The sequence below is a fragment of the Psammomys obesus genome, unplaced genomic scaffold (assembly GCF_907164565.1).
Source record: "Psammomys obesus unplaced genomic scaffold, mPsaObe1.curated_primary_1811, whole genome shotgun sequence".
Lineage (NCBI taxonomy): Eukaryota > Metazoa > Chordata > Mammalia > Rodentia > Muridae > Psammomys > Psammomys obesus.
In genome coordinates, this window is record NW_026596079.1 from 10,762,440 (window position 1) to 10,787,775 (window position 25,336).

At 39.9% G+C, this 25,336-nt stretch overlaps 1 protein-coding gene across 1 annotated transcript in view; it reads left to right on the forward strand.

Moving 5' to 3' along the window:
• Positions 1 to 1,599: 1,599 nt before the first annotated feature.
• Positions 1,600 to 25,336, forward strand: part of Hhla1 (HERV-H LTR-associating 1) — a 45,246-nt gene continuing 21,509 nt past the window's right edge. The window contains exons 1-12 of the mRNA XM_055626288.1: positions 1,600 to 1,678; positions 3,671 to 3,730; positions 7,495 to 7,551; positions 8,279 to 8,335; positions 9,084 to 9,164; positions 13,172 to 13,255; positions 13,352 to 13,435; positions 18,134 to 18,217; positions 18,944 to 19,000; positions 19,110 to 19,196; positions 21,756 to 21,998; positions 24,243 to 24,479. Of these exons, the coding sequence (XP_055482263.1) occupies positions 1,600 to 1,678; positions 3,671 to 3,730; positions 7,495 to 7,551; positions 8,279 to 8,335; positions 9,084 to 9,164; positions 13,172 to 13,255; positions 13,352 to 13,435; positions 18,134 to 18,217; positions 18,944 to 19,000; positions 19,110 to 19,196; positions 21,756 to 21,998; positions 24,243 to 24,479 (1,210 nt within the window). The remainder of the gene's footprint in view (positions 1,679 to 3,670; positions 3,731 to 7,494; positions 7,552 to 8,278; positions 8,336 to 9,083; positions 9,165 to 13,171; positions 13,256 to 13,351; positions 13,436 to 18,133; positions 18,218 to 18,943; positions 19,001 to 19,109; positions 19,197 to 21,755; positions 21,999 to 24,242; positions 24,480 to 25,336) is intronic.

Here is a 25,336-nt window from a genome sequence, read left to right on the forward strand (position 1 = left end):
AATCAAATAGAATGCATCTGACTTAGACACATGTCCACTACCCTAAACTGTCCCATAGCACCCTAGGTTTGCAAAAGGAAGGTTAGAGAGATCAGAAGGGGTCAGCCCTATCATGAGTTCAAGTCAAGCCCATCTACTGTATTAGCTGTGAATTTCTTTCAAGTGCCCTCTGCCTCTCTAAGCCAGGCTTGTCTCACATACGGAATGAGCTACACTAAATTTGTTGTTTGTCTTAAACTCAATTTAACTGTGTTTCCTGTTTTCATTTGCTAAGTCTGCTTACCTTCCTCTCAATATATAGTTGATTCAACCAATGGAGATGAATGGAAACTGAAACTGAAGGAAAATTACTTTTTCCTCCATGAACAAAATCAGCAGAAATTGTGGTCTTAAAGTAATAAAGTTTAACACATTGACTTTTAGTAAAAAGAAGCTTTTGATTGATGATCAGCAATCAACAAAATACGTACAACTATTACAGAAATACAAGTATTGAACTTGTATTTGCTCATCATCTTGGTGGCTCTGTGGTTCTGCAAATGGAGATGAGGAAAGGGAGGGGGCAAAGAGCAAAAGGTAATGGGATGACAAAGAGTTAAGATCCTTAAGTACCCACTCTAGACCAACAAATGCAGTAGCTGCTGGATTCATGACCCCATTTAATGTTCAGAATACACTAGCAACTGTCTGTTTTATACACAGAAGTCAGCAGGGCACAGTGATGTCGCCATTGTGACCTAGGTCCTGGAGGAAAGAATCCTCACTTCCCTATGCTGAAGGGAATGCTTATCAGTTCTGTCTTCACTGCGTGAAAATGTCCATCAGCCTTCTGTGTGGCATGTGACACACAGAAACTGCCCAATAATTCTTTTGTCATTATTATTAGTCTATTGTTTTCTACTTTAGCTATTATGCTACAGAATAAACAAAGACGTCTGGCACAGATGCCAGAGAGTGGCAGCAAGTTGAAATAGTCACTTACATTCATAATTCTAAAATTTCATATATATTAACAGTAATGTTAATAGTAATGATTTGTCTTTAAAAGTTATTTCTCACTCAGAAACTACATGAACACCCCTAAAGTGTGCATGTAAACTTTCCATATTCCCAGATGCCCTGAATTCATGCAGAGTAGAACCATGATTCTGACACAGACTGTAACTAAAATCAAATATTACTTTCTTCCAAAGCACATAAGGAGTGCTGTCACACCCACCAGCTGTGCCATTCTCGCTGCCACCATTCCTAATGGATTACCAAGAGGAAAGCTACAATGAGGTTCAGAGCCCACTGGTTAAGATTCCTCAGTAACTGTGGTCCAGAGTTCCCTCTCCCCACGTGTTTATAATCAAATACGGAGATTAACAAACAAACAAACAAACAAACAAATCAGCTTTCCTTTAAAATTAAGCCATTGAAATCATGGGGTTCATTTGTTTCCTCGGTACAACCTAAACCTTTCCTGGCTAGACAGTCTTCTAACGACTTCCGAAGCACGGATCCCAGAGCATATTCTACAACAGAGCGACTACTGAGCAAGCCCGGCTTCCTCTAAGAGTTTGATGTTTTGCTCCCAGGTTGTCAAAGCTTCCAAGCATGCTGAGCTTCCTGCGGCATGGCCCTCTAGTGAGGCTGTGCATGGGACTCGCCTGTACCCTCTCTCTCTGGAATACAGGTGGGCTGTTCACTTCCTGGTGTCTGTTCTGTGTGTTATAAGAGGGAATTATTGTGCTTTAAGAATGCACATGGAAAGGATCATCCTGAGTGAGCAGAAAGACACACACGGTATATACTCACTCATATAAACATATAATATAAAATAAACCTACTAAAATCTGTACATCTATAGAAACTAATCAAGAGGGAGGACTCTGACAAAAATGCTCAATCCCCATCCCGAAAGGCAAAGAGGATGGACAATAGAAGAAAAAGAAAACAGGAAACAAGTTAGGAACCTGCCACAGAGGGACTCTGAAAGGCTCTGCCCTGCAGACTATCAAAGCAGATGCTGAGACTTATGGCCAACTGTTGGGCGGAGTGCATGGAATCTTATTAAAGAAGTGGGAAATAGTAAGATCTGGAAAGGACAGGAACTCCACGAGGAAAGCAACGGAACCAAAAAATTTGAACACAGGGGTCTTCCCAGAGTTTCATACTCCAACCAAGTACCTTGCATGGAGATAACCTAGAACCCCTGCACAGATGTAGCCCAGTTTAGTGTCCAAGTTGGTTCCATAGTAATGGGAACAGGGACTGTCTCTGACATGAACTGATTGGCCTGCTCTTTGATCACCTCCCCCTGAGGACAAGCAGCCTCACCACCACAGATGACAACTCAGCCACTCCTGATGAGATCTGATAGACTAGGATCAGAAGGAAGGAGAGGAGGACCTCCCCTATCAGTGGACTTGGGGAGGGGCATGCATGAAGAAGGGGGAGGGAAGGTGAGATTAGGAGGGGAGGATGGTGGGGCTTATGGGAGGGATACAAACTGAATAAAGTGTAATTAATAAAAGTTAAAAAAAATTAAAGAATGCACTCCTGTAATCCTAGAACTCAGGAAGGCAGAGGCAGGTGAGTCTCTGTGAGTTCGAAGCTACAAAGCGAGTCCAAGACCACCAAGACTACACAGAGAAACCCTGTCTCAAAAAAAAAAAAAACAAAAAAAAAAAAACAAAAAAAAACAAAAGAATCCTAGCAACAATGTTTCAATGCACAATCTTTTGTGCTTTGATCAAAATGTTAATCATGTTATTTACTTTTCCTGTGGCTCTTTGTGCTTGTGCTTGAATGTTGAGTATCACAGCAGGCTCTACCTGTCTGCCACCGTATTCACAGCACACCACCCTTTATTTGTTCTCCCACCAAGGGAGCATTCTGAACTAGCTCACTAATTCTCCCGTTGTTTCATTCTCCCCTTGTCAGCCTAAGTGATCTTTGTGTATAGATGATTACATCACTTGATTGTATTTCCCCATCATTCCAACTCTTATCTCCCATAAATGATTCAGTGATGTCTTGTTTCTCTTTGGATGGCATTCCAGGTCCTTTATGTGCCCCACATGATCTTGCTCACCTCATCTTCAGCAGCTTCCATAAAATGTCCATCTCATTCTTTTTCTTTGCTCCAACACCTTGACCTTCAGCTCATTTCTTAGATAGATGCTCAAAGGTAATGTAGGACTTGGGCACACACTATTTTCTGTATGGAGAACAGCCCTCAGCCACATAGGTCCTACCCAGATATTGTTCATTCTGAGATCTCAGTTCACCATGTCCACCCAAGAAAGACTTCCACATTGCTGAGATAAGATTGGGATCCCTGCCATCTACACTCCCATTCTCCATCAAAGCACTGTTAACAATTATTACTTCTTACATGTTTGAATTCCTGTCTTTCATATCTGCCTCACCCATACTCACAATACCTAGCAAACTCTGATGCTGAGTAGCAGTCTCAGTCATATTTGTCTTTGGTAAATATGTGATAACTCATGACTGAATGAGCAAAACAGGTGGGATTTTAAGCAAATACTAGATGGTGATTCTCTCATCTATAAACATAGGTAACTTGAACTAAAACCTTTCTGATGTTATGTCTGCACTGTAACTGCTTTGATGAAACTTATTTTGTTATTTTATTTTATTTCATTTTATTTTATTTTAGTGTCTGGTCTTAAAGGAGAAGGCAAGAAAGACAAAGGAATGGGTCACTTACCCGCAACAGGTAAATGGGTGGTTGTGCTTCCTGGGCTCAGTCAGCTCCAGCAGATTCCCAGAGCTCTCTGCATTGTTCCTTCTGAGGATCTTACTAAATACACACACACTGTGGTTTTCCATAAGAAGATGATATTTTATAATGGAAGCATTGTTATTTGTCATCATCACCTGTAAAATAGCTCTCTCTCTCTCTCTCTCTCTCTTACCTTTCTTGATATACATAATATGAACTTGACCTACAAAATGTGCCTTGCAGAACAGCTCACAGAGCAGAGTCTCCCCATCCATTCTGAATTAAAAAAAAAAAATAAGCAGGATAAATTCTTCTGTATTTACATGGGCTTTTATAAAGCATGAAATTTTCTTCTCAATTTCTAAATTTTACTTTTAAGTAGAGCATCTAGTGCTTTAAAAAGGCAAATAGCACAAAATTTGCAGAATGTTAAAATGCTTCCACAGGACACACTTCTCTTTCTCCAAAGCTGCCAGCTATATCAATATATTATGTATGAGTGTAATAATTGTTCACAAATACTCAATCTATTTGAGCCTCTAACTTTCTCCCTTTTAACTGAGGATAATTCCAACATCAAATTAAATCAGAGAGAATAAAATGCAATAAAATACTAGGAGTTGGGTGTGGAGACGATCAGATATCAGTCACCAGCTACTGTAAAAATGTTTGTGTGATGCTTTTTTTTTAATCCAAAAGCAAGATAATGGAGTTATATAAACTGTCCAACAATTATTTGAAACTGGCTTTTGAAGGTCACTGTGCTTTTCCAAGATATGGTGGCACATGCCGATAATAGCAGCACTCAGGAGGCAAAGGCAGGTTAGCTGCACATGCGAAGACAGCCTGGGTCACACCAAGACTGTCTGAGGAAGAAAAACAAAAACATTTGGCAAGATAGCTCAGTCAGAAAAATGACTTCCCAAGGATTCAAGTTCAATTCCCAGAGCCCATGTTTTGTTTGTTTGTCTGTTTTGTTCTGTTTCTTTAAGGCAGACATGGTGAGGTGTACCTGTAATCCCAGGGCCAGGGACTCAGGGATGGGTAGACAAACCACCGGAGCCTTACTCAGCCAGCTTAGTCTTCCTGAGGTCCGAGTTAGTGAAAGATATTATTATTATTTATTAGTGAGCCAGGGTAGTCACTGCCTAAAGAACAGCAGCTAAGATTATTTTCTGTCCTCACTTACATGATATGTACCCGCACACAATGTGAACAGACATGAACACAAGATGAAAAAATAGGAACATCTGAAAGGCAAATAGTACAAAAAGCACATACAGTTAAAATGCTTCCACAGAAATACCTACTTCTGGTTTTCAGGGACATTTGTTGTACACTTTGAATTTGTTTCCTTGTTTCTGAAAAACAAGGATTTCTAACTTAAAAAGAAGAGTGGCTTCTTTTTAAATGCTTCCACAGAAATACCTACTTCTGGTTTTCAGGGACATTTGTTGTACACTTTGAATTTGTTTCCTTGTTTCTGAAAAACAAGGATTTCTAACTTAAAAAGAAGAGTGGCATATGTAACTATTGATTGGAGAAATCAATGAGGTTAAAAAATTATGCTTTGCAGAGGTTGGAGGGGCTCATGAGCTGCACCGCTCTCTGAGGAGCTGCTGACAGGGCAGCAACTAAGAGAGGAAGAGTCAAGTTTCATTAAGGACGTCCTCCCCAGTAGATCAGACACACTCCGATGGATGGCCCTACTCACGAGTGTAGGCAATACAAACTGGACTGAGTGGGTTATAAAATGAAGAGGACATGATGCTGTCAGTGTGTGGAGGGCTGCTTTAGAATCTTGTAAGACAGACTTCCCTGGATGGATGAAACACACACGTCTACTCATGATGGATGGGCAACCCTACAATGGGTCAAGGTACAGATAGCCAAAATACAGTTACCAAAGCCCAACTTTGTGAACTAATGACTTTTACTGGAATTACTTGTAGGAGACGTTTCTAGGAACATAAATCTTTCAAAGATAGTTGCATCCCCAAAGCCCACCCTAACATGGGTAAAAGCCACAAAGGCTGGAAACTTGGAGTGCACTACATAGCCTATAGGCAGCTCAACAGGTTGGAGAGTGTCGAAGTGACTCGGCAGCTCTGAGACTCTTCTAAGAAAGCTTAGCTGGTCTTTGTTTGTTCCAGGCAGCTCAACTTGTCTCTGCTTCTGCCAGCAGGTAGGATTGTCTGAGAGTGACTCTCAGCAGTTTTACTGTTTCAAGATTCTTGGAGAGGGACAGGACTAGTAAATCTGGACAGTTGAAGGAACTTCCTAAAGCTAATTTGAGTTGTGTATTTCCTGTCTTAATGAGCTTGTCTGCAGGACGGAATGCTCTAATCTCAGGAGAAGCTGCTACATAACAGACAAGTGGGAGATGAATCTGGAGGAGTTATGAAAAGGGTGTGTGTGTGTTTGTATGTGTGTCATACATACATTACATGCATGTATGACATTCTTAAAGAATTAATACAAATTTTATATTAGATATCAACTAGGCCACTGTCGAAAGGAAGGCAGGAAGGAAGGAAGGAAGGAAAGAAAGAAAGAAAGAAAGAAAGAAAGAAAGAAAGAAAGAAAGATATTTAAACATAGATTTCCTCAAACAAAATTTTACGTAGAGAAAGCCTTGAGAACATCATGGAAGATGGGACAAAAAGAATGTCATCCAATGAGGAGGATGGCAAGGAAATTATCTTTTATGGGTATGACATGGCTGTGCATTCATGAACTCAACAGTTGCATTTGCTTTCATAAGGCCCACACCAGACTAAGCAGGTACACATCCATTCATAGCTGGAGGAGGGTCTCATGGGACCAGCCTAGAATAGCTGGTCCCATCCTAGATTTATTTTGTGCCTGCCAGGCCACGTCTCAGCATTCCACCCCCAGCAGCTACATTGGCCTTGGCAACCCTTGTGGGACTGCTCATGGCTTTGACCATGGTCCAAACATATTATGTGGTGTCTAAAAAATACTGCCGATTTTCCAGTATTTTTGTAGGCTGACCAAATCCCTCACTAATGTAACGTTCCCTTCAAACACTGATTTAATTGTGGATTTGTCTTTTAAAATCCTTTGCATGAGCTTGGATACCAAGAGACTATTCAGAGGCATTAACCTGCTCTTGGTCTGGTGGTCAATATAAGGACTAAATACTTGGCTTAAATAATTGGCTTAAGCAGCATAGTTGTCAATAACTATCTCACGTAAATCATTCCATGGCTGATGGCAGTTGAGGCCTGCTGGAAAAGAGAAAATCACTCTTTTAGTGAGGTAGCCAGTGAAGAGTTGTCCATGCTCCATGCTCTACTAAATGGCCTTGGTTAAACTCAGTGTCACAAGACAAAATGAAAAGACATGAAAAGACTTGGTGGCCAGAATAAGGGGAGATGATAGAAGTATGACTATGACTAGTACGTATTATATACATGTATGTATCTGTAAACAAACAGAATTTTAAAATACCGTAGAAGAATTGATTTCATATTACATCTTGTTATAATGAAAAAGAATATATATTATACTTTAGATACTATAATGAATCAAGATGAAAGTCATAGCAGAGTTATCTTACTGAAGATCTCATCTGCCTGTGTTTTAGTTTTATCTTTGCCTCTGCTTGTTGTGGAACTTGGTTCTATCACTTAAATCGCTCCATCCTTCAAAGGCAGTGATGAACAAGATGATTTTAAAGGATTTTACGTACTGTGCGAGTATGTGCATTTCACTTGTGAGAATTTCTGTTTCAGTGTCTGGAAACAAAGGCCTCAAACAGGAGAAATCTGGATCCTTCCCTCATGCAGCAGGTATGGAGACCAGTCCTAGTACTGACTGACTCAGGACACTGGGGATATTTTCCAGACTCTATACCTTTATTCTTCTGCATTTTCTATCTCAGCTTACATGAAAAGTCATTCCTGCAACTGTGATAGCTACAGGTACAGTGTGATTATCTATCCTCTAATTCAAACTGACTAGTTCTGCAAGTCAGTCCCTGTCTCAAGGATGCCCTTTCCTGCCCTGTGGCTAGGTTAGTGCCCTCTTATATGTGCTTACAGCACCTGCTGTCATTGCTCATTATTATCCTGCTTCCAAAGCCACAGAAAGGAAGCTTCCCAAAGCAAAAAACCCACAAGCAATTATACTGCTGTTTATAGAGGTCCATTGCACCTCAGTTCTAAGAAGTGGGTGCTGAGCCCTTCACCCCACAGCTTAGTTGTGCAAAGTCAGACATGGTGCTCTTTTCTCTGCAGCCCAGTTTTCTGACTCAGTCAATGAGGTAGGAAGATTAGACATTCCACATTATCATTATTTTATTTATGAGTGTATGGTTCTTTAGACCACAGCTAGTCATCTGATTAGAACTGAAACTGAATTAAGGAAGAAAGCATAGGAAGACCCAGCCTTTTCCTTCCACAGGGTCCCTCAGTGATCCTACTCTGTTGAGCCTGAGAGTCACCCCAAGTCTTCCCCAAATCCCTGGGGCTAGGAATAGAGATTTACGTTATGTCATGAATTATTTTCTTTTCCCAGAGTCTTTCTTCAGAGAAGAAAAGATGGTAAAGGGCATAGAGGTTCTTGCTACGACAGGTGAGTATCTCCACCATGTATGGGAATCTAGACTGCTAAGCAAATGTTTTCCATTTCTCTAAAAGAATTCACAATCAGGACAGCAGGTCTATGTAGAAGGTAAAAACTGGAAAAGACAATGTTTATAATGTTTATAATAATATAAAGAAGACCATCAACTATCTGTCTGCATTGTTTCCTTGTCCTCAAGTAACAGATGGGAGAAGGGAATATTTTAACTGGCAGCATCTGTCCACATGGCCGAACACACCAACATCTGGGGTATTTTGTTGTTCCATACTGATGACGAGGCCACACCCAAGTTCTATCAAAACTGCATTTCTGAGAATGAAACCCATACATTGGAATTGTGGAAGTTTAAAATATAATAATATTTTAGTAGATGTCAGTATCCTGCCAGGCTTGTGTCCATGTCCACGTATGAATCAGTGTGCCAATTTCCAAATTCAGAGGTGCTGAGAACACTCATGATGGCCCTGAGCCTGTATATGTCGAATCCTGCTCTCTCCAAACACAGAGATAAAACAGTAACTAAAAACAAGTGCTATTTGAGTCACTGTGTGTGTCATTGACTGTCACCTACTGAGCTCCTGGCATGAAATGCTGCTTACCTCTGAGCCCCTTGTGTCTAGCACTTTGTCTGTGTTCAACATGTGCCTGAAAAAGTTTCCATCTAAGTTTGGAGAGATGAGAAACTGTTTCTGTTGCAGAGAAGATCCTACCATATATGTTTCTAAATCTTTTTCAGAACTCCCAGCAAGGTCAGTTGACCTGTCTGCACTCAATCTGACTGAACTCGTGAATGGAATGCTCAGTAGAGCTTTAAAAGGTAACCAGTCATTTTTTAAATATTTTTTATTTTTTCTTTTTCTTTTCATTAATTACATTTTATTCACTTTTTATCCCACCTGTAGCCCCCTCCTTTATTCCCTCCTAATCCCATCCTCCCTCCCTCTTCTCCACCCATGTCCCTCCCCCATTCCACTGGTGGGGGAGGTCCTCCTCTCCTTCCATCTAACCCTAGCCTCTCAGGTCTCATGAGGACTGGATGCATTTTCTTCCTCTGTGGCCTGGTAAGGCTGCTCTCACTTCAGGGTTTGGTGATCAAAGAGCCAGCAGGACTGTCATTTGCAATCACAACTGTATCACCCGAGGAAAAAATATTAATTAAGCTAATATAACATAAAATATGTTGTTTTACAACAAAGGACTGCTGAGGCTTACATTATTGTTCTAATTAGCCTTCTTTTAATTATTTTAGCCTCTGTAATAATAATGTATAGGTAGCAGCTACTTAATGATTGAAAATCCATGAATCCATTATAACAAAATCAAAAGATAGGTATCTAGAAATTGCAGCAGATATCTAAAAATTGCAGGTAGAACATGAAGAATCCATGGTCTCATCAGAGCTGTCTGCATTGCCTTCCTCTCTGGCCTAGTAAGGCTGCCCCCACCCCTCAGGGGTAGGTGATCAAAGAGCCAGCTACTAAGTTCATATCAGAGACAGTCCCTGTTCCCCTTACTAGGGTGTCTGCTTGGAGATGGAGCTGCCATGGCTACATCTGTGCCGGGGTTCTAGGTTATCTCCATGAATGGTCCTTGGTTGGAGTATCAGTCTCAGAAAAGACCCCTGTGCCCAGATTTTCTGGTTCTGTTGCTTTCCTTGTGGAGCTCCTGTCCCCTCTAGGTCTTTCTATCCTCCCCCATTCTCTCATAACATTCCCTACCCTCTGCACAAAGTTTGGCTGTGAGTCTCAGCCTCTGCTTCAATACCCTGCTGGGTAGAGTCTTTCAGAGGCCCTCTGTGGTAGGCTCCTGTCCTCTTCCCTGTTTTTTTCCTCTTCCAATGTCTATCCTGTTTGCATTTCTGAATGAGGATTGAGCATCAATAAACAGAATTCTTAATCAGTAAAGAGAATACATAGGCAATGAGTGCTGTACAGGGTAAAGGGCTAGAGAATGACAATTCAACATTGTACGAATTGAGAAGGGTATGTAAATAGCACTTGCTAAGGCTTCACAATATGGACAAATAAAAGTAACTTGATCCACTTATTAAAAGAACTCAGAACTCTGGATACCCACCTTCCAATTTTTCATACTCTACAATAATGAGATTATCAACTTCTCTTGTTTTTATGTCACTATGTGTGTAGGAATTTGTCACAATAACTTGGAGAAATTAATACATCCAAGATGCTGATTTAAAGACTGCTGGAATTTCCAGGTAGACCAGATAGTCCAATGACAACTACTATTATAGTAGGTTTTTGCTTTGGATTTGATTTTATCTTATTTTTTAATTTGTTTTTAAAAACTAAAATACAATTGCAATACATTGTTCTCCTCATCCGTTTCTTCCTTCCAACCCTTTCCAGGCATACATGCTGCTTTTTCTCAGGTGATTGTTGTTAGATATACATGTATATGTATATATCCCTAAATATGTAAATGTAACCTGCTCAGGCTATACAATATTACTCATATATATGTGATTTCAGGGTTTAATGCTTTGTATTGGAAAACCAATTTGTGGCCTCTTCCCTGGGGAAGGCTATTTCTTTGACTCTCAACATTTCCTTGTTTGGAGTTCTTTGTTCAGGGTTGAGGCCCTGTGAGACTCTTCAATTCATGTTACCATGTATATTGGTGTAGAAAGCTGTGCCAATAAGACTTCACGGGTATAATTTCTCTGACATTTCTAGTAGTTAGCATCTCACAGAAAACTTCCTACTTCTCTGACTCTTACAGTCATTCCAACCCTATTTCCTCTACAATCCCTGAGTCTTGGGTGTAGGAGTTATATCCTAGATTTTTTATCAGTTGTGGCTGAGCACCATACAGTTCTTTGCATTTTGATTAATTGTGGTTTTCTGTAATGATCTCTGTCTTTTGCAACAAGACATTTATTTGATGAAGGGTGAGACCTGTTCTTATCTGAAGGTATAAGGATAAATGTTTAGAATGTAGTTCATTATATTTGCCTAGTAAAGTGGTGGCTGTGGATTCTCTTCCATGATCCATGACTTTACTAGCTCTGGGTAATTACCTAAGTTTTAGTACCAGGAATGGTTTTCCTCTTGTTGAGAAGGCCTTATATTCAATTAGAGAGCTGTTAGTTACCACCAAATTATGCATACTTTTGTACTTTAGGGGATATTATACCATGCTGGTTTTTATTTTGCTTCATAATCATTTAATTTTTGAAAATTTTTCTTTATTGGTATTTATCTACTTTTATAATTTATTTGTTGTATTTTTAGTCTGTTTACTTATAAAATACTGTTTCTCTTTTTTTCTTATTTTCTTTTATGTTAATTTCTCCTCGATTTTACATAGATGATAGACGCGCTGAGTCAATGTATTATGGCTTGTGTGCATATAATTTCAGGGATAACTTTGAAGTGGACAACCAATTAGAAGCCTCATCGCTTAAAGAGTTTAATTCTTCCTCTTGGGATTTGTTAGTTGCCTATAGTGATTTGACTAAGGGTGGAACCTCATGATGTTTCTCTTTCCTTATTAGCAGGTCTATTAATAGTGTAACTATTCTGGTCTTGTTAGGGCAGCTATATTGTTCCTATTGTAGGTGTAGTTTCCCTGTCATATCTAGGAGAAATATTCCCATAGCAGTCTTTCTGGTCTTCTGGCTCTTAGAGTATTTCTGCCTCCTCGTTTGCAGTGTTCCCTAAGCCTTTAGGTACAGTAGATTTGTTGCAAACTTACTCATTGTGGCTGGGAGCTACTCCAACATACTTTTTTTTTCTCCTTACATATAAATTTTCTTTTGCTTCCGTAAACAAAATGGCTTATATTTGTTCTCAATTGTTCTTTTGTTGATCTTAACTATTCTGTGTGGGGTGAGATGAAGTCTAAAAACTGTTTCAGTTTGCACTTCCTTAATTGCTAAGGATGATGAAAACTTTTGAGTTATTTATTGGGCATCTTTATTTCTTCTATTGAGGACTCACTGTTCAGGTCTATAGCCCATTATATAATTGGGTTATTTGGTTTTTTTAACTTTCTGACTTTTTAATTCTTTATTTATTCTCAATATTAGTCCTCTGTAACATGCACAGCTAACAAATTTCCTCCTCTAGTCTGTGTGTTTCTTCTTCACTTTTGATTGTTTCCTTAGTTGTACAGATTTCTTAGTTTTATGATGTCTCGTGTCAATTGTGTCCTTAATTACTAGGCAAATGGAGTCCTACTCAGAAAGTCTTTTCCTACGGCTATATCTTGTCGATCACTACCTATGTTTTCTTCTAATGGTTTTAATATTTCCTACTTTTTAATATGAGTACTTTGTACCACTTGGAGTTAATTTTTGTTCAAGGTGATAGGAGTCTAATTTCATTCTTCTGCATGTGGACATCAAGTTTTCTCAGCACCACTTGCTGAAAAGACTCTTTTATCCAATGTATGTTTTTGGTATCTTTGTCAAATATCATGTCAAATAATTTTCTCTCCAGATTGTTTTAGTCATGGTGTTTGATAACATCAAAAGAAACCCTAACTAAAATATATCTTGTGACTATAGTTACATGTACTGATGCTTGGGTCTTCTATTTTATTATACTGGTCTAGATGTTTATAAATGTTTATGACATTTTCCTAGAAATACATCCCTTATCTTGCTCATATTCACTGTCCCTCACACAGATGTTTTTGTTTCCTTTTCATGACAAAAACTCACTATATAGCTCTGACCGGCTACAAACAGAATCCTCCTTTCTCAGACTCCTAGAGCTGAAATTACAGGCATTTCTAGTATTGATTTATTTAAGGATACATCAGCAAACATTTGTGCTTCTTTCTCACCCTCTACAGCAGACAGCAAGCAATTCTTCTCCGTGCTTAGCATCACTTCTTATAGTTCATTTGCCTTCCACAAGGTTTCCTTGGCCATCTACAACAGTAAGTGATAACAGTTCTCTGGTGACGATGTGGTGGATGAAGGGCTCAGGGCCAGGTACAGTGTCATGGTACTGAGATAATACTTTCTCTTCACAGTTTCCAACCCAAAGAAAGTTGACCCGGCCAAATTCCCTACCAGGTATTGCTACTGTTTGAACAATAGGACCAATGACTTATCAGGTAGGTGGAGCACACCATACCCTTGTAGCTCTTCCAATTTGATTGTGCCATTTAGATGTGATTTTTTTCTCATAGTGAGATAAGATAGTGGTGCTTACTACACTTAAATGTGTGCATATTTCCATGTCTGTTTTTACTCTAGAGAAACCTCTATGTATACACAAATGGGTGTTCATTAACATTGTTTTTGTAGCAAAATTATTGAAAAATGTAAATATTCACCACCACGAAACTTTGAAAAGTAGCCCCATATAGTGAAAAAATGACTGTGCATAGCCAGATGTTGGCTCTAAAAGGGAAACAATGTTCCTAAAAATCTTCAGATAAAAAAATAATTCTAAGTAGTATCCAGAATACAATGTTAACAATGGTAAAATTTGGATACCAGAAAGGCTGTTATCTCTGATATGAAGATTGGAATGCTTTGAAATGGAAGAATCCTCATTAATATGGCCTTGCAATATCTGGAATTCTTTTCAGTGACACTATCTATTACTTTTATAATTCAAAAGTATTGAATGCTTCCTAAATTTAAAGATTCTCGGAAAGTAAAAGTGAAGATTTCTCTCTTCCTATGACCTCACCCAAGCAACAAATCTTTATTGAGAATATACTATTACTGAAGCAATCTTCCTGGCCTGAGGAGAGAGGACACATTTTGTTCCAATGGAACTTAGAGTCTAGAGTAACGGTTCTCTACCTGTGAGTCAAGATCCCATTGAGGAAGGGAGTGTCACGTATCAGCTATCTTGCATATCAGATATTTGTGTTAAAATTCATAACAGTAGCAAAATTCCAGTTATAAAGCAACAATGAAATAATTTTGTGGTTGGGGGTCACCACAACATGAGGAACTAACTGTATGAAAGGACTGCAGCACTAGAAGGTTAAGAACCACAAGTCTAGATGAAGAGACAGAAATTAAATGAAGGCATTTCAAATGAAAGGCAGCTAATAAACCATAAGGACAACAACTCGGGAATTAGTGCAATGGAGTAGTTCTCCTGTACCAAGGAACAACAGTGTTTGTACTATATCTGTAATAAGATTCTTTTAGCTACTTGTTAAAATACAGATTTCAGAAGAAGCAAAGACTTCTTTTTGTAGTTTCCTTTTCTACATAACTATTTAATATATTTTATTAATAAGTTTTAGAAACATTAGTCATAGCTGTATAACCTCTAAAGATGCATGTTCCTTCTAACTTGTTACTCTGAATATATAAGGTGTCATCTTTTTCTCACGATGCAAGGTAGCTTATCACCGCACTCCAGCTGTAAGACAAGGGTGAAAAAAATTGGAAGGCATACTGATTTGCTATACACTTACAATGTAGAAACCATTTACATTCCATTGTGTAGAATTTAGTGACATGGCCACACCCCTGCAAAGAAGGCTTGAAGATGGAGTTGTGTTAAAAAGAAAAGAAAAAAAAAGAAAACTTTGTCTTCACTAAAATACAATATTCTTTAAATAAAGTAACTTTGGGGCATGTATTTTTTGACTTATTTTCTAACTTTATCCACTTTTTGATAACTTTTTATACTGTTTTGATCACAGCTCTTCACATCAACTTCTCCCAGAACCTCCCAATCTACCTACCCATCAACACCATGCTCTCTCTCTCTCAAAAACAGAAAGAAAAAGAAAATCAAACCAATAAACTGAAAAAAAAAACCAAGTTGAAAAATATCCCCCACCAGAACAAAATGAAGAGTGCACAAAAACAAACATAGAATTCATTTTTGACCCATTATTTCTGGGCATGGGTCTTCCCTGGAGTGTGATTGATGTACCCAATAACACTCCATTGCAGAAAACTGATTTTCCCATTTCCCAAAGTTGTCAGTTGCAGGTAGATTCTTGGATGGAGGTGGCACTTTGTGGCCATTCACCCTTCTCAGTGGGAGGACTCCATCTAGTTTGATACTACACAAGTCTCCAAGAATTCACCTGCATCAGTCCTGTTGTGTTCAGAAAATGTTGTTTCCTTGACATGGTTTGCGTGGCTCTTACAGTCTTACTGTGTCCTCTTCAAAATAGATCCCTGCCCTTTGAGAAGAGGGGTTTGATAATGGCATGCAATTTAAGGCTGAGTGCTCCAAAACCACTTTTTGCACAGTGTCCAGTTATGGGTCTCTGTGTTAATTTCCATCTACTGCAAGAAGAAGTCTTATTGATGAGGGTGCAGTGATGCCCTGATCCCCATCATATGTACAACTGGTAAATTTTCTTGGAGTGTGTGCCTTAAAAATCCATTCTATTGCAGTATATAGAAATATGCCCAGTCTTTCAAATGGATACAGACTTTTCATTGAAATACAAGGTGATGGTTATTTACTGGCCTCTTATTCCTGACAGCCTTTATTATTATAAACAGTGCTACAATGAACACCTGTGCAGAATCACTTCAAGCACAAGCCAAATTACCTCTGTAGGATAAAGCCCTTGAAATGAAAGTGTTGGTTGACAGGGAGACAATCTTGTTGTGATTCGATTTGTTAAAACTTCTAAAAATCTTTCAGGCATTGGTGCTTTTGTCAGCAATGCTCAAATGGATTTTTGTTCCATAGCCTGTTCACACTGAATATTAAAAGTCTTAAGTCATCACTAATTGAATAGACTAAATAAATAAATAAAAAGCTGTTCCTGTTTTCTATTTACATATAAAGAAAGTTAGCCGTAATTCATCCCTGAGCACTGACAGTAAATCAATTAACTGAATTTCTGTAGGAACAAAGAATATCTTCAAAGTAATGATAACTGACTTTATTCCAAACACAGTGAAAGAGTTGTAAACAATTTCAAAGAGGAAGTGGACAGAGGATGCTGAGTATAATGAGTGACAGTATAAGTGGTAGCAGGAATCTTGGAAGGAAAAGACTTTTGGCTCAAGGCAAATCTCAGCTGAAACCCAAGCTCTGTACTATGTTGTAAAACTCTGGGCAGTTACCATCATTTTTTAACCTTGGGCAGAACTGGGGTCAAGCCTTAGCATCTGGATCCGTAGTGTTGCTCATAGCCTCTATGCAACATAAATAATGGATTTCAACTTTGCATTTATCATTCAACTTGTGAGCCTTTCTTCCCCACCAATTTTAAAGTATTTTAAATATACATTTATTTATTTATGTATTTATTGGAGGGGCACGCACATGCACCAGCAGTGTGCCATAGCACACATGTGGAGGTCAGAGGACAACTTTAAGGAGTAGGTTTTCTCCTTCCACCATGTGAGTCCAGGACATCAAACACAAGTGAGCAGGCTTGGTGACCAATGCCTTTACATGCTGATCCTTGATACCCTTCATTAACTTTCACTTCTGCTGTATATATTTAAAAAATCTCCAATACCTAGTAGGTATTGGAAAACTGCAGACACTCTATAGATATTTATTGGGTAAGTGAATTAATGAAAAAGAGTTTTGAGAAGTAGAAGAAAAATAAATAGTTGGGTAATGAGATGGTACACATTAGCAGGCTCTACAACATAATATAAAAAGGAAAGAGGATCGTGGTCACCAGCCTTCTGCACAAAATAATGTCAACACCTGCAGATGTGCACTGTATGGTATTTCTCCATAAGACATCCAAGGTGTCTTAATTATGATTTCTATGGGCTGGGAGGAAACACCATGACCAAAAAGAAAACTGAGGACAAAAGGGTTTATTTGGCTAACAGTACTGCATTGGTAATGAAAAAAAAAACTAGGACAGGAACTCACACAGGATAGAAACCCAAGGCAGCAGCTGATACAAAGGCCATGGTGGAATGCTACTTACTTATAAAACCCAAGTTCACCAGCCCAGAGATGGGACCACCTACAATGGCTGGGCCTTTCCCATTGATCAGTAATTGAGAAAATGTCTTTCAGCTGAGGTTTATGGAGGCACTTTCTCAACTGAGGCTCCTTCCTCTTGATGACTTCATCTTGTATTAAGTTGACACACAAAAACAGCCAGGTCACCCTATGACCACACAAACATATAAAGTCTCATTGTGGCTCAGGCTCACACTTAACATTGCCCACCTCCTGCTAGTGTTGGCCCTGCTCCACTAACTACTGATCACCATAGAGCATTAGTCTGCATCTGCAGGGTATCATGTTCAAGCCCAGCTATTCTTGCAAACAACTCACAATTCTGTTGATGAGTAAAAGAAGCATCTGTATAAGGCAGAAAGAAAGTGTTCAATGGTTCTGCAAACTAAAATGTCATAATAAATCTCCCAGACTTTTCCTTCCATGTTCTAGACAAAGTGGACAAAAGGATACAACCCCGGGAATATTTTGTAGAGGTCTTGTCTACTTTGATGTCTGTAGTTCACAACCCAACATTAAATTTGACTGTATTTTCAAATTCCAACTTTATGTAAATTGACCTTACAAGTCTGTGGGCATGATTTATCTTGAATAGATTTGATAATCTAACAAAATTAGATGAAGTAATGGGGATCTTTGGTAGTTCTTGGAAATTACAAGAGAAAGAGTTGGATTATAAAAAGTTCTCTGCTTGAATTCACCTTTACTATTTTTTGAACTAGTATTTTTCTATGTGTGGGTTTCAATAGTCTTTAACATATTAACTTAAACTACAGTTGTAAAATCTATTCTGAAAAGAGGAAAAATTGAAATGGAATCTTTTCCCCCTTGTGTCTCTGTATTAGAATTCAGAGAGCTTCTCCAATTTGTCTTGTAGATTTCACAGCGTTGCTGGTGGACATTGTTGGGAATTCTACCAGCTATCTCACTGAGATTTTTAAATCAACCTCCATCCTCTCTGGTGTGTATCTTTAAGGTGCCTAGAAAACTTGAGGTCTGTCATTCCTCAAGGAATATAGCCAAGCCTGGTAGGTTTCCACATTCCCAAGCCTGGTCATGGGTCAGGCTGACAGAAGCCTTCAGGTAAGCTCTATTTAGGTTATTGATGTGGGCTGGTTTTCAACACCTGTTCTTGATGCATCCATCATCCATTCTTGATGCATTCCTGGAGTTCTAGAAATTGAAGGGAAAATACTGCAACCAACATGGAGGGGTGGTATCACTAGGCTCTAGCAGTGGCTGTTACTGCCCCTCCTCTTTTAAAGACAAAAAGGCAGATTCAGAGAAGGTGACTATTTTCTACATACTACCAAGGCTTAAACAATTTGCTGAATGAATAATGGCTAGGATGAATGGAATTTGCTGCAGGATTTCCCTTGTTGCTGCTGGGAGATCTTCTGTTAGTAAGGTACAGACATTCCATGAGACATTCAAAAATCTAGAACTTCTGAATTCCTAAACATAGTTGTCTCTAAACACATGGAAGATGAACTATTAAAGGTTTGCAGACATATGCTTATGTCTTCTCCATAGGATGGTGGTGAGGGGTCAATGAGACAGTGTACATGATATGCCGAGTCAGGGACCAGGCAGACAGAAACACCATCATCATCGCAGCCTCAGGGCTGACCCAAAAGACCACACCCTGGTTGGACATTGCAAAGTCTTTATTGTGTCTGTTTTGCAGTGAGTCAGACCAATGAATCCGACTGTGTCTTCATTTGTGTGATGGCGGGGAAGTCAGGTGAGCGAGCATTAGAGACCGGGAAGCTCTCTGGAGGAACATTGAGCTTCACACTCCAGCAGACAAACCCGAGATTCCAAATCCATGGTGTGATTTTTTTTTTTTTCAGGAAGGAATCTTTCTGACTTCTGGCAGATGGTGGAGAAATCTCCGTTTATCAACTACACATTCACCAGTGGTGTGTCTAGTGCTTTGGGTGAGTGTGACCTATTATGGAAGCCACAATGCCCTCACCCCCTAACATACCTCAGCTCAGTAGAGAAAAAAAGGCTAACTTCAGGGATATTATTTAATTAGATGGTGCTAAAATTGGAGAGTTTTCATTTGGGTTTAAAAAAAAATGATTTCTGGAGTATTTGAAGTGGGTGGAGAAATTGGTCTCTGTGGGTCTTCCTCTCTATGACAACAAACAGCTGTAGCTGAGTAGCTGCTGTCTCCTTTCTCCCCAATTAGGAAGAAACTTCCGGTCTCTTTACACCCATAATCTTCTCTGCACACTGTCACATAACATATTATTTTCTTCATTCACTATTGGGCTCTTGAAGCCATGTGGAATTTTGATCCTTATTCTAGGGTCATTGCCTCGCTGTAATTCTCAGTCTCTTCCTATACATTTTTTTTTTTTTGCAACAATCATCTATCTGTGTTCTGAGTTACCAGGTACCATTTTTGAAACTACTGCTAAGTCATCTTTCTTCCTTATACTTAGTACCTGGATTCTGGCTGCTCCTCTGAATCCACCTGAAATGTCTATCTGTTTCAAGCCCTTATCACCTATGTAAAACAGCCCATGACCAAGTTCCTTTTGTCACTCTTGCATTCCTTTGAACTATACATGCTTGGCCACTGGAGCAATGGTCTCATATATGAGCTGGGTTATGTCTCTTACCTGCTCAGACCCAACAGTCAGCAGTAGAGGCACCAGAGCCCTTAGAGAGAACGCATTTCTTTCTTCACGTATTCATTGTTTTCCCATGATTCCTATGCTACATTCAATTATAAATCAATGACGTTTTTGGTAGCAGGAAACACTCCCCTCCCCCATTTCATGCAAACTTGTTGACTCTGTCATCTCTGTGTGGAGGTCCTGCCATACTTTGTGGTGTTTTGCAGCCCTAAGGGTCTGTCACTTGTTACTCCAGATACTATCTTCTTATGTCCTATCAATTCTCCAACCAAAGTCCATCTTTTGTCAATGAACTCTGTATGTCATCTGCACTCTGCTACTCTAGGTTATACCATAGTGACTTTTTTGTTTGTTTGTTTGTTTGTTTGTTTGTTTGTTTGTTGAGACAGGGTTTCTCTGTGTAGCCTTGGCTGTCTTGGACTCGCTTTGTAGACCAGACTGGCCTTGAACTCACAGAGATCTGCCTGCTTCTACCTCCCCAAGTGCTGGGATTACAGGCATGTGCCACTTCACCTGGCTCCACAGTGACATTTATATGTGTATGACCCCAGTGAATGGACCTTGAAGGCAGACAACTTCCTGTTATTCCACAGTCTGCCTTGTTTATCACTGTGTCACATGGAATCTGCACATAGTAACCTTTTCATCATTGTCTTCATAGTGAACTGATGAACACAATCAATGATGCTCCAGTTCTATTGCCTTAGACATCTTTGATTTTAGTGCAGAGCATCTCTTGGTCATGCTGTTGAAGAAAGCTCATTTTGTAAGTCACAGGGATACTTGGTAAGGAGGTGAGCTAGGCATGTAGCAAGTTTCCTTTACATGCTTGCTTCTGAGGGCAGAACTGAGAGTTGAATCAGGCTCATCTTGTCACCCCCAACCTCAGTCATGGCTCCCTTTAGTACTTGTTCAGTAAGGACAAATGCTTCGGGAGAGAAATCTATCTACATGTTAGTGCTACTATTGACATGCCTTATCGGAACTTACCTGGCCAGGTGACAGTTGGGCCAAGAGGACCTAATCCATGTCTAACTCTTGAAATCAAGGCTTAGGTGATGTGAGAAGTTTGGGGTCTAGATGTGAAGGAGGAGAGAGAATTTGGGGGTCACCACCTACAACTGCATGGCAAGTCCCTATATTCAATACCTGTCAAAGGACAAGTGTTAAACAAATATAAGACAGGCTGAACATTAGTCCTTCTCCAGCCATTAGAAGTAACCCTATGGCCTACTGGGTACCTCTCACCTTATATATATACTCCTCAGCTTAGCATCTCAGTCTTCTTAATGTAGAGCATTGGCCAATTTAATATTTGTGCTCTTTCTCCTATTACCTGAGGAATAAACAGGGTCATTAGACAAGTTTCTTTTAAAAAAAAAATCCATAGTTTTTCTTGCTGAAGGTCAGTCTTTCAAGCAGGTTCTTCTGGAAAGCCTGATCTCTTGATGTCCCTTCATGTGCCCATTTGGCAAATAGCATAAGCCACATTGCTTTTGCGGAGACAAGTACCTGAGTCATGGAGCAGCTGAGGGCTGCAAAGTGACAGAGAACCCTGACAAGTCCCAGACTGTCATCAGGAGAGACAGTCAGTCTGGCACCCTTAGATCTGACAACTTTACATTCTGCTCACAGCAGTTTATCACTCAACTTTTGTGGAGTTAGATATTTAGCTCCATTGTTTATTCAAGAGAAAACATCTTTTGGTGACATTTGCTACTGTTCACAGTAAAAGCATAATATCTGTATTTTATATTGCTACTAACTAATTGTTTTTCTGTGACTCAACAGTTCTATTTGTCCAAAGTGGCAAGTAAGTTAAAACTACCATTGACTGTTTCCTTTGAGGTGCAACTACCAGGGGAACAGCCCAGACTTTAAGACTTGAGACCCAAAGCCAGCAGTCACTTCTAAGATCATATCCTGGACGCTGGAGCACACAGTGGGTATCTGCTCCAAAGACCTTCACTTGGTCAAAGACAAGTATTCCTTCAGAAAAAGAGGTGACAGAAAACAAAGAGATGTTTCCAGAGCTTCCTTTTGGGGCCATAGCCACACAGAGTAGTGTCACTCACACACAGCCAAACACAGGTAAGATGCTTTCTCAGTTTTTCCTTTCCTCTGCTGTGTCTCCCTTCTCTTTCCTCTATTCTCACATAATTAAATAAAATACCGGCACCTAACACTTCCCTCACCTTAAATGATGCTACAACTTCTGAACAGTGTTCAGAAGGATCAAAGATGGAAAATTGCTGGTGATTCATACTTCTCGAACTCATATTAATAGATTTCTATGTTGAAATGCAATGTCTTAACAAGTCCCAATAAATAATACTAAGAGCTCTCTGATACCTTTAACCCAGCCTTCTCCAATGACAATCTTATATAATAATAGTAATTGCTGGAATCAGACTTTCTACAATAATTCATTAGTTTAATCACTTTTCAACCTGATTACTCTCCTCTCCCTTATCTTTTTTCAGTCCCACCTTTACACTACCCCCCCCACACTTTTTCCTCCCTTTCTTCTCAGAGAAGGAGAGCCCTCTCAGGGATACCAAACCACACTAGCACACCAAGTTGCACCAGGACTAAGAACACCCTCTCTCATTGAGGCAAGACAAGGCAGCCCAGCTAGGGGAAAGGGATCCAAAGGCAGGCAACAGAGTCAGAGATGTTTCAACAAATTAGGTAGATACCTTCTCTGGAAATTCATAGGAAATGGTGAGGTTAGCGTTTCATGGCACAGTTTGGTTAATTTGCACCCAGTTCGATATTTACACCAAAAAAAATTTACTCCACCCTGGTACCAGCATAAAATGATGCCAACAGTGGCTGGTCAAGAATTTTCCTAATTGGTCTTACCACATAGTGTGCAATTTCAACAGTATTGTCACTGAACACAAAAGGCACAGTGACCTGTTATTTCCTGCCTGGAAATAATATAATACTGAATGATCTCTTTCAGTAAGAGTCAGTATTATCTGTCCCAAGAATGGATGAGGATCAGCAGGACTGATTAATTCACTCACTCATAAAAAGACATCATTGCTTCCATCCAGTAGAAAAGTTTGAAAATGGCTCTTTACATTTCCCCCATCTCTCTCAAGCTCACAAAGAAAAGGGAGACACAGGAAAGAAAAGTATAGTCATGAACCAACTTACATTGAACTCTTTCATGCAGGAGCCCAAAGTGGGCATCCTATTCAGCACAAGGGACAAAGCCTTCCCTGAAGGAGGTAAAAACTGATAGGAGGCAGGCAGGCTAAGTAAAGGGTTCATCTCGACAGTGGCGAGGAATAGCATTCAACTCCACCAACTAGAACTTTTAGATTTACTGCAAAAGGTTAATACCATAACTTAGATCATGAAAAATATATAAAATTGTAAAATACTCCATGTAGTTGCTGAGAATTGAACTCAGGACCTCTTAACCAGTGCTCTTAACTACTGAGCCATTCTCCAGCCCTATCATCATCATCATCATTATCTTCATCATCATCATCATCATCATCATCATTTTTAGCTCCAGTTTAATGTCAAGGTTAAAAATGGCAGTAAATGTATCTCAGTGGCAAATGCTTGCTTGGTATATTAGCTACTTTCTTTGTTGCTGTGACCAGATACAAGAAGCAATGTAATGTGTTCAAGCACACTCACACTCATAATTACACAAAGCATGTACAAGACCCCAAGGCCCATCTCTAACGCTGAAAACAAGGACAAGTGAACAGCCGAATTAAACTGTGTTCAGTAATTTGCTTCATAGTGTGAAGTAAACAAGGCTACACCAATGCCTCCACATTTCCACCTTCCTAGACTATTGCTTGATTAGAAATATATCTCTTACATTTGATACAGTAACCCACCCCCCCAAAAAAAACCCAACTGCGTGCTCCAGCTTTCTGAGGGCCAGGGGATTTAGAGAAGATATTTTCAGTTTTATTTTCAAAAGACCGATTTATTTTTATTTTATGTGTCCTGCATGTTTGTATATGCATCACATTCATGCAGTGCCATCAGAAGCCAGAAGGGGGCATCTGATTCCCCGGAGCTGCAGACACAGGTGATTGTAAGCCACTGTGTGAGTTCTGGGAACAGATCCTGGGTCTTCTGCAAAGCCAGCAAGTTCTCTTAACCCCCAGCCCATCTCCAGAGGTTTCTTTTGCCTTGTTGCCACTCATTCCAGCCCACAGTAAAATGTATGAATTGTCTGTGTTAAACAGACACATTGCACTTGTTCTCTGAGAACATTCTATATGTCTGCAGCTTTGTACATGATCAAAGAGATCAAGTACAGCAATGCCAGTGATTGTCACTTTCAACACACTGCAGGAAAAATGACCAGAACACCATGGGTGACAAGCAAACACACACGGGCTCCCGTGGTATCCATGTCTACGTCACAGACCATGGACGATAGTACACCTGGAGGGCCACCCTGGCCCAGGCTTCCCTCCACACCAGCTTCCGCTACAGATGCCCAGATGCTCAGGAGCACAGGAAGCCCATTGCATCCTTCTAGGATACTGCCCACACCCACCAGACTTGCACAGTCAGGCATAGCCTCAGGTGAGTGACAACATTCACCTCACTGCAATTACCCTTGAAAATGTCTGTTGACAGCCTTTCTGAAGTCTGGAAATCTAATACACATGCAACAAAAAAAAGGTAGGGAGAAAATAAGTTTTTTTTCTTTGTTTTTTTTTAAATCTTTTTTTTTATTAATTACACTTTATTCATTTTGTATCCCCCCATAAGCCCCTCCCTCCTCCCCTGCCGATCCCACCCTCCCTCCCCTTTCTGCATGCATGCCACTCCCCAAGTCCACTGATAGGGGAGGTCCTCCTCTCCTTCTTTCTGATCTTAGTCTATCAGTTCTCATCAAAAGTGGCTGCATTGTCCTCTACTGTGGCCTGGTAAGGCTGCTCCCCACTCAGGGGGAAGTGATCAACGAGCAGGCCAATCAGATTATGTCAGAGGCAGTCCCTCTTCCCATTACTATGTAACCCACTTGGACACTGAACTGCCATGGGCTACACCTGTGCAGGGATTCCAGGTCATCTCCACAAATAGTCCTTGGTTGGAGTATGAGTCTCTGGGAAGTTCCCTGTGTTCAAATTATCTTGTTCTGTTGCTCTCCTTGTGGAGTTCCCGTCCCCTCCAGCTCTTACTATTTCCCACTTCTTACATAGAATTCCATTCACTCTGCCCATCAGTTGGCCATCAGGCTCAGCATCTGCTTTGACGGTCTATATTGCAGAGGCTTTCAAATGCCCTCTGTGGCAGTTTTCAAGGTTATTTCCTGTTTTCTTCTAGCTTTCAGAGGCCCTCTGTAGCAGGTTCCGAGGTTGTTTCCTATTTTCTTTTTCTTCTGATGTCCATCCTCTTTGCCTTTCAGGATGGGGATTGAACATTTTAGTTAGGGT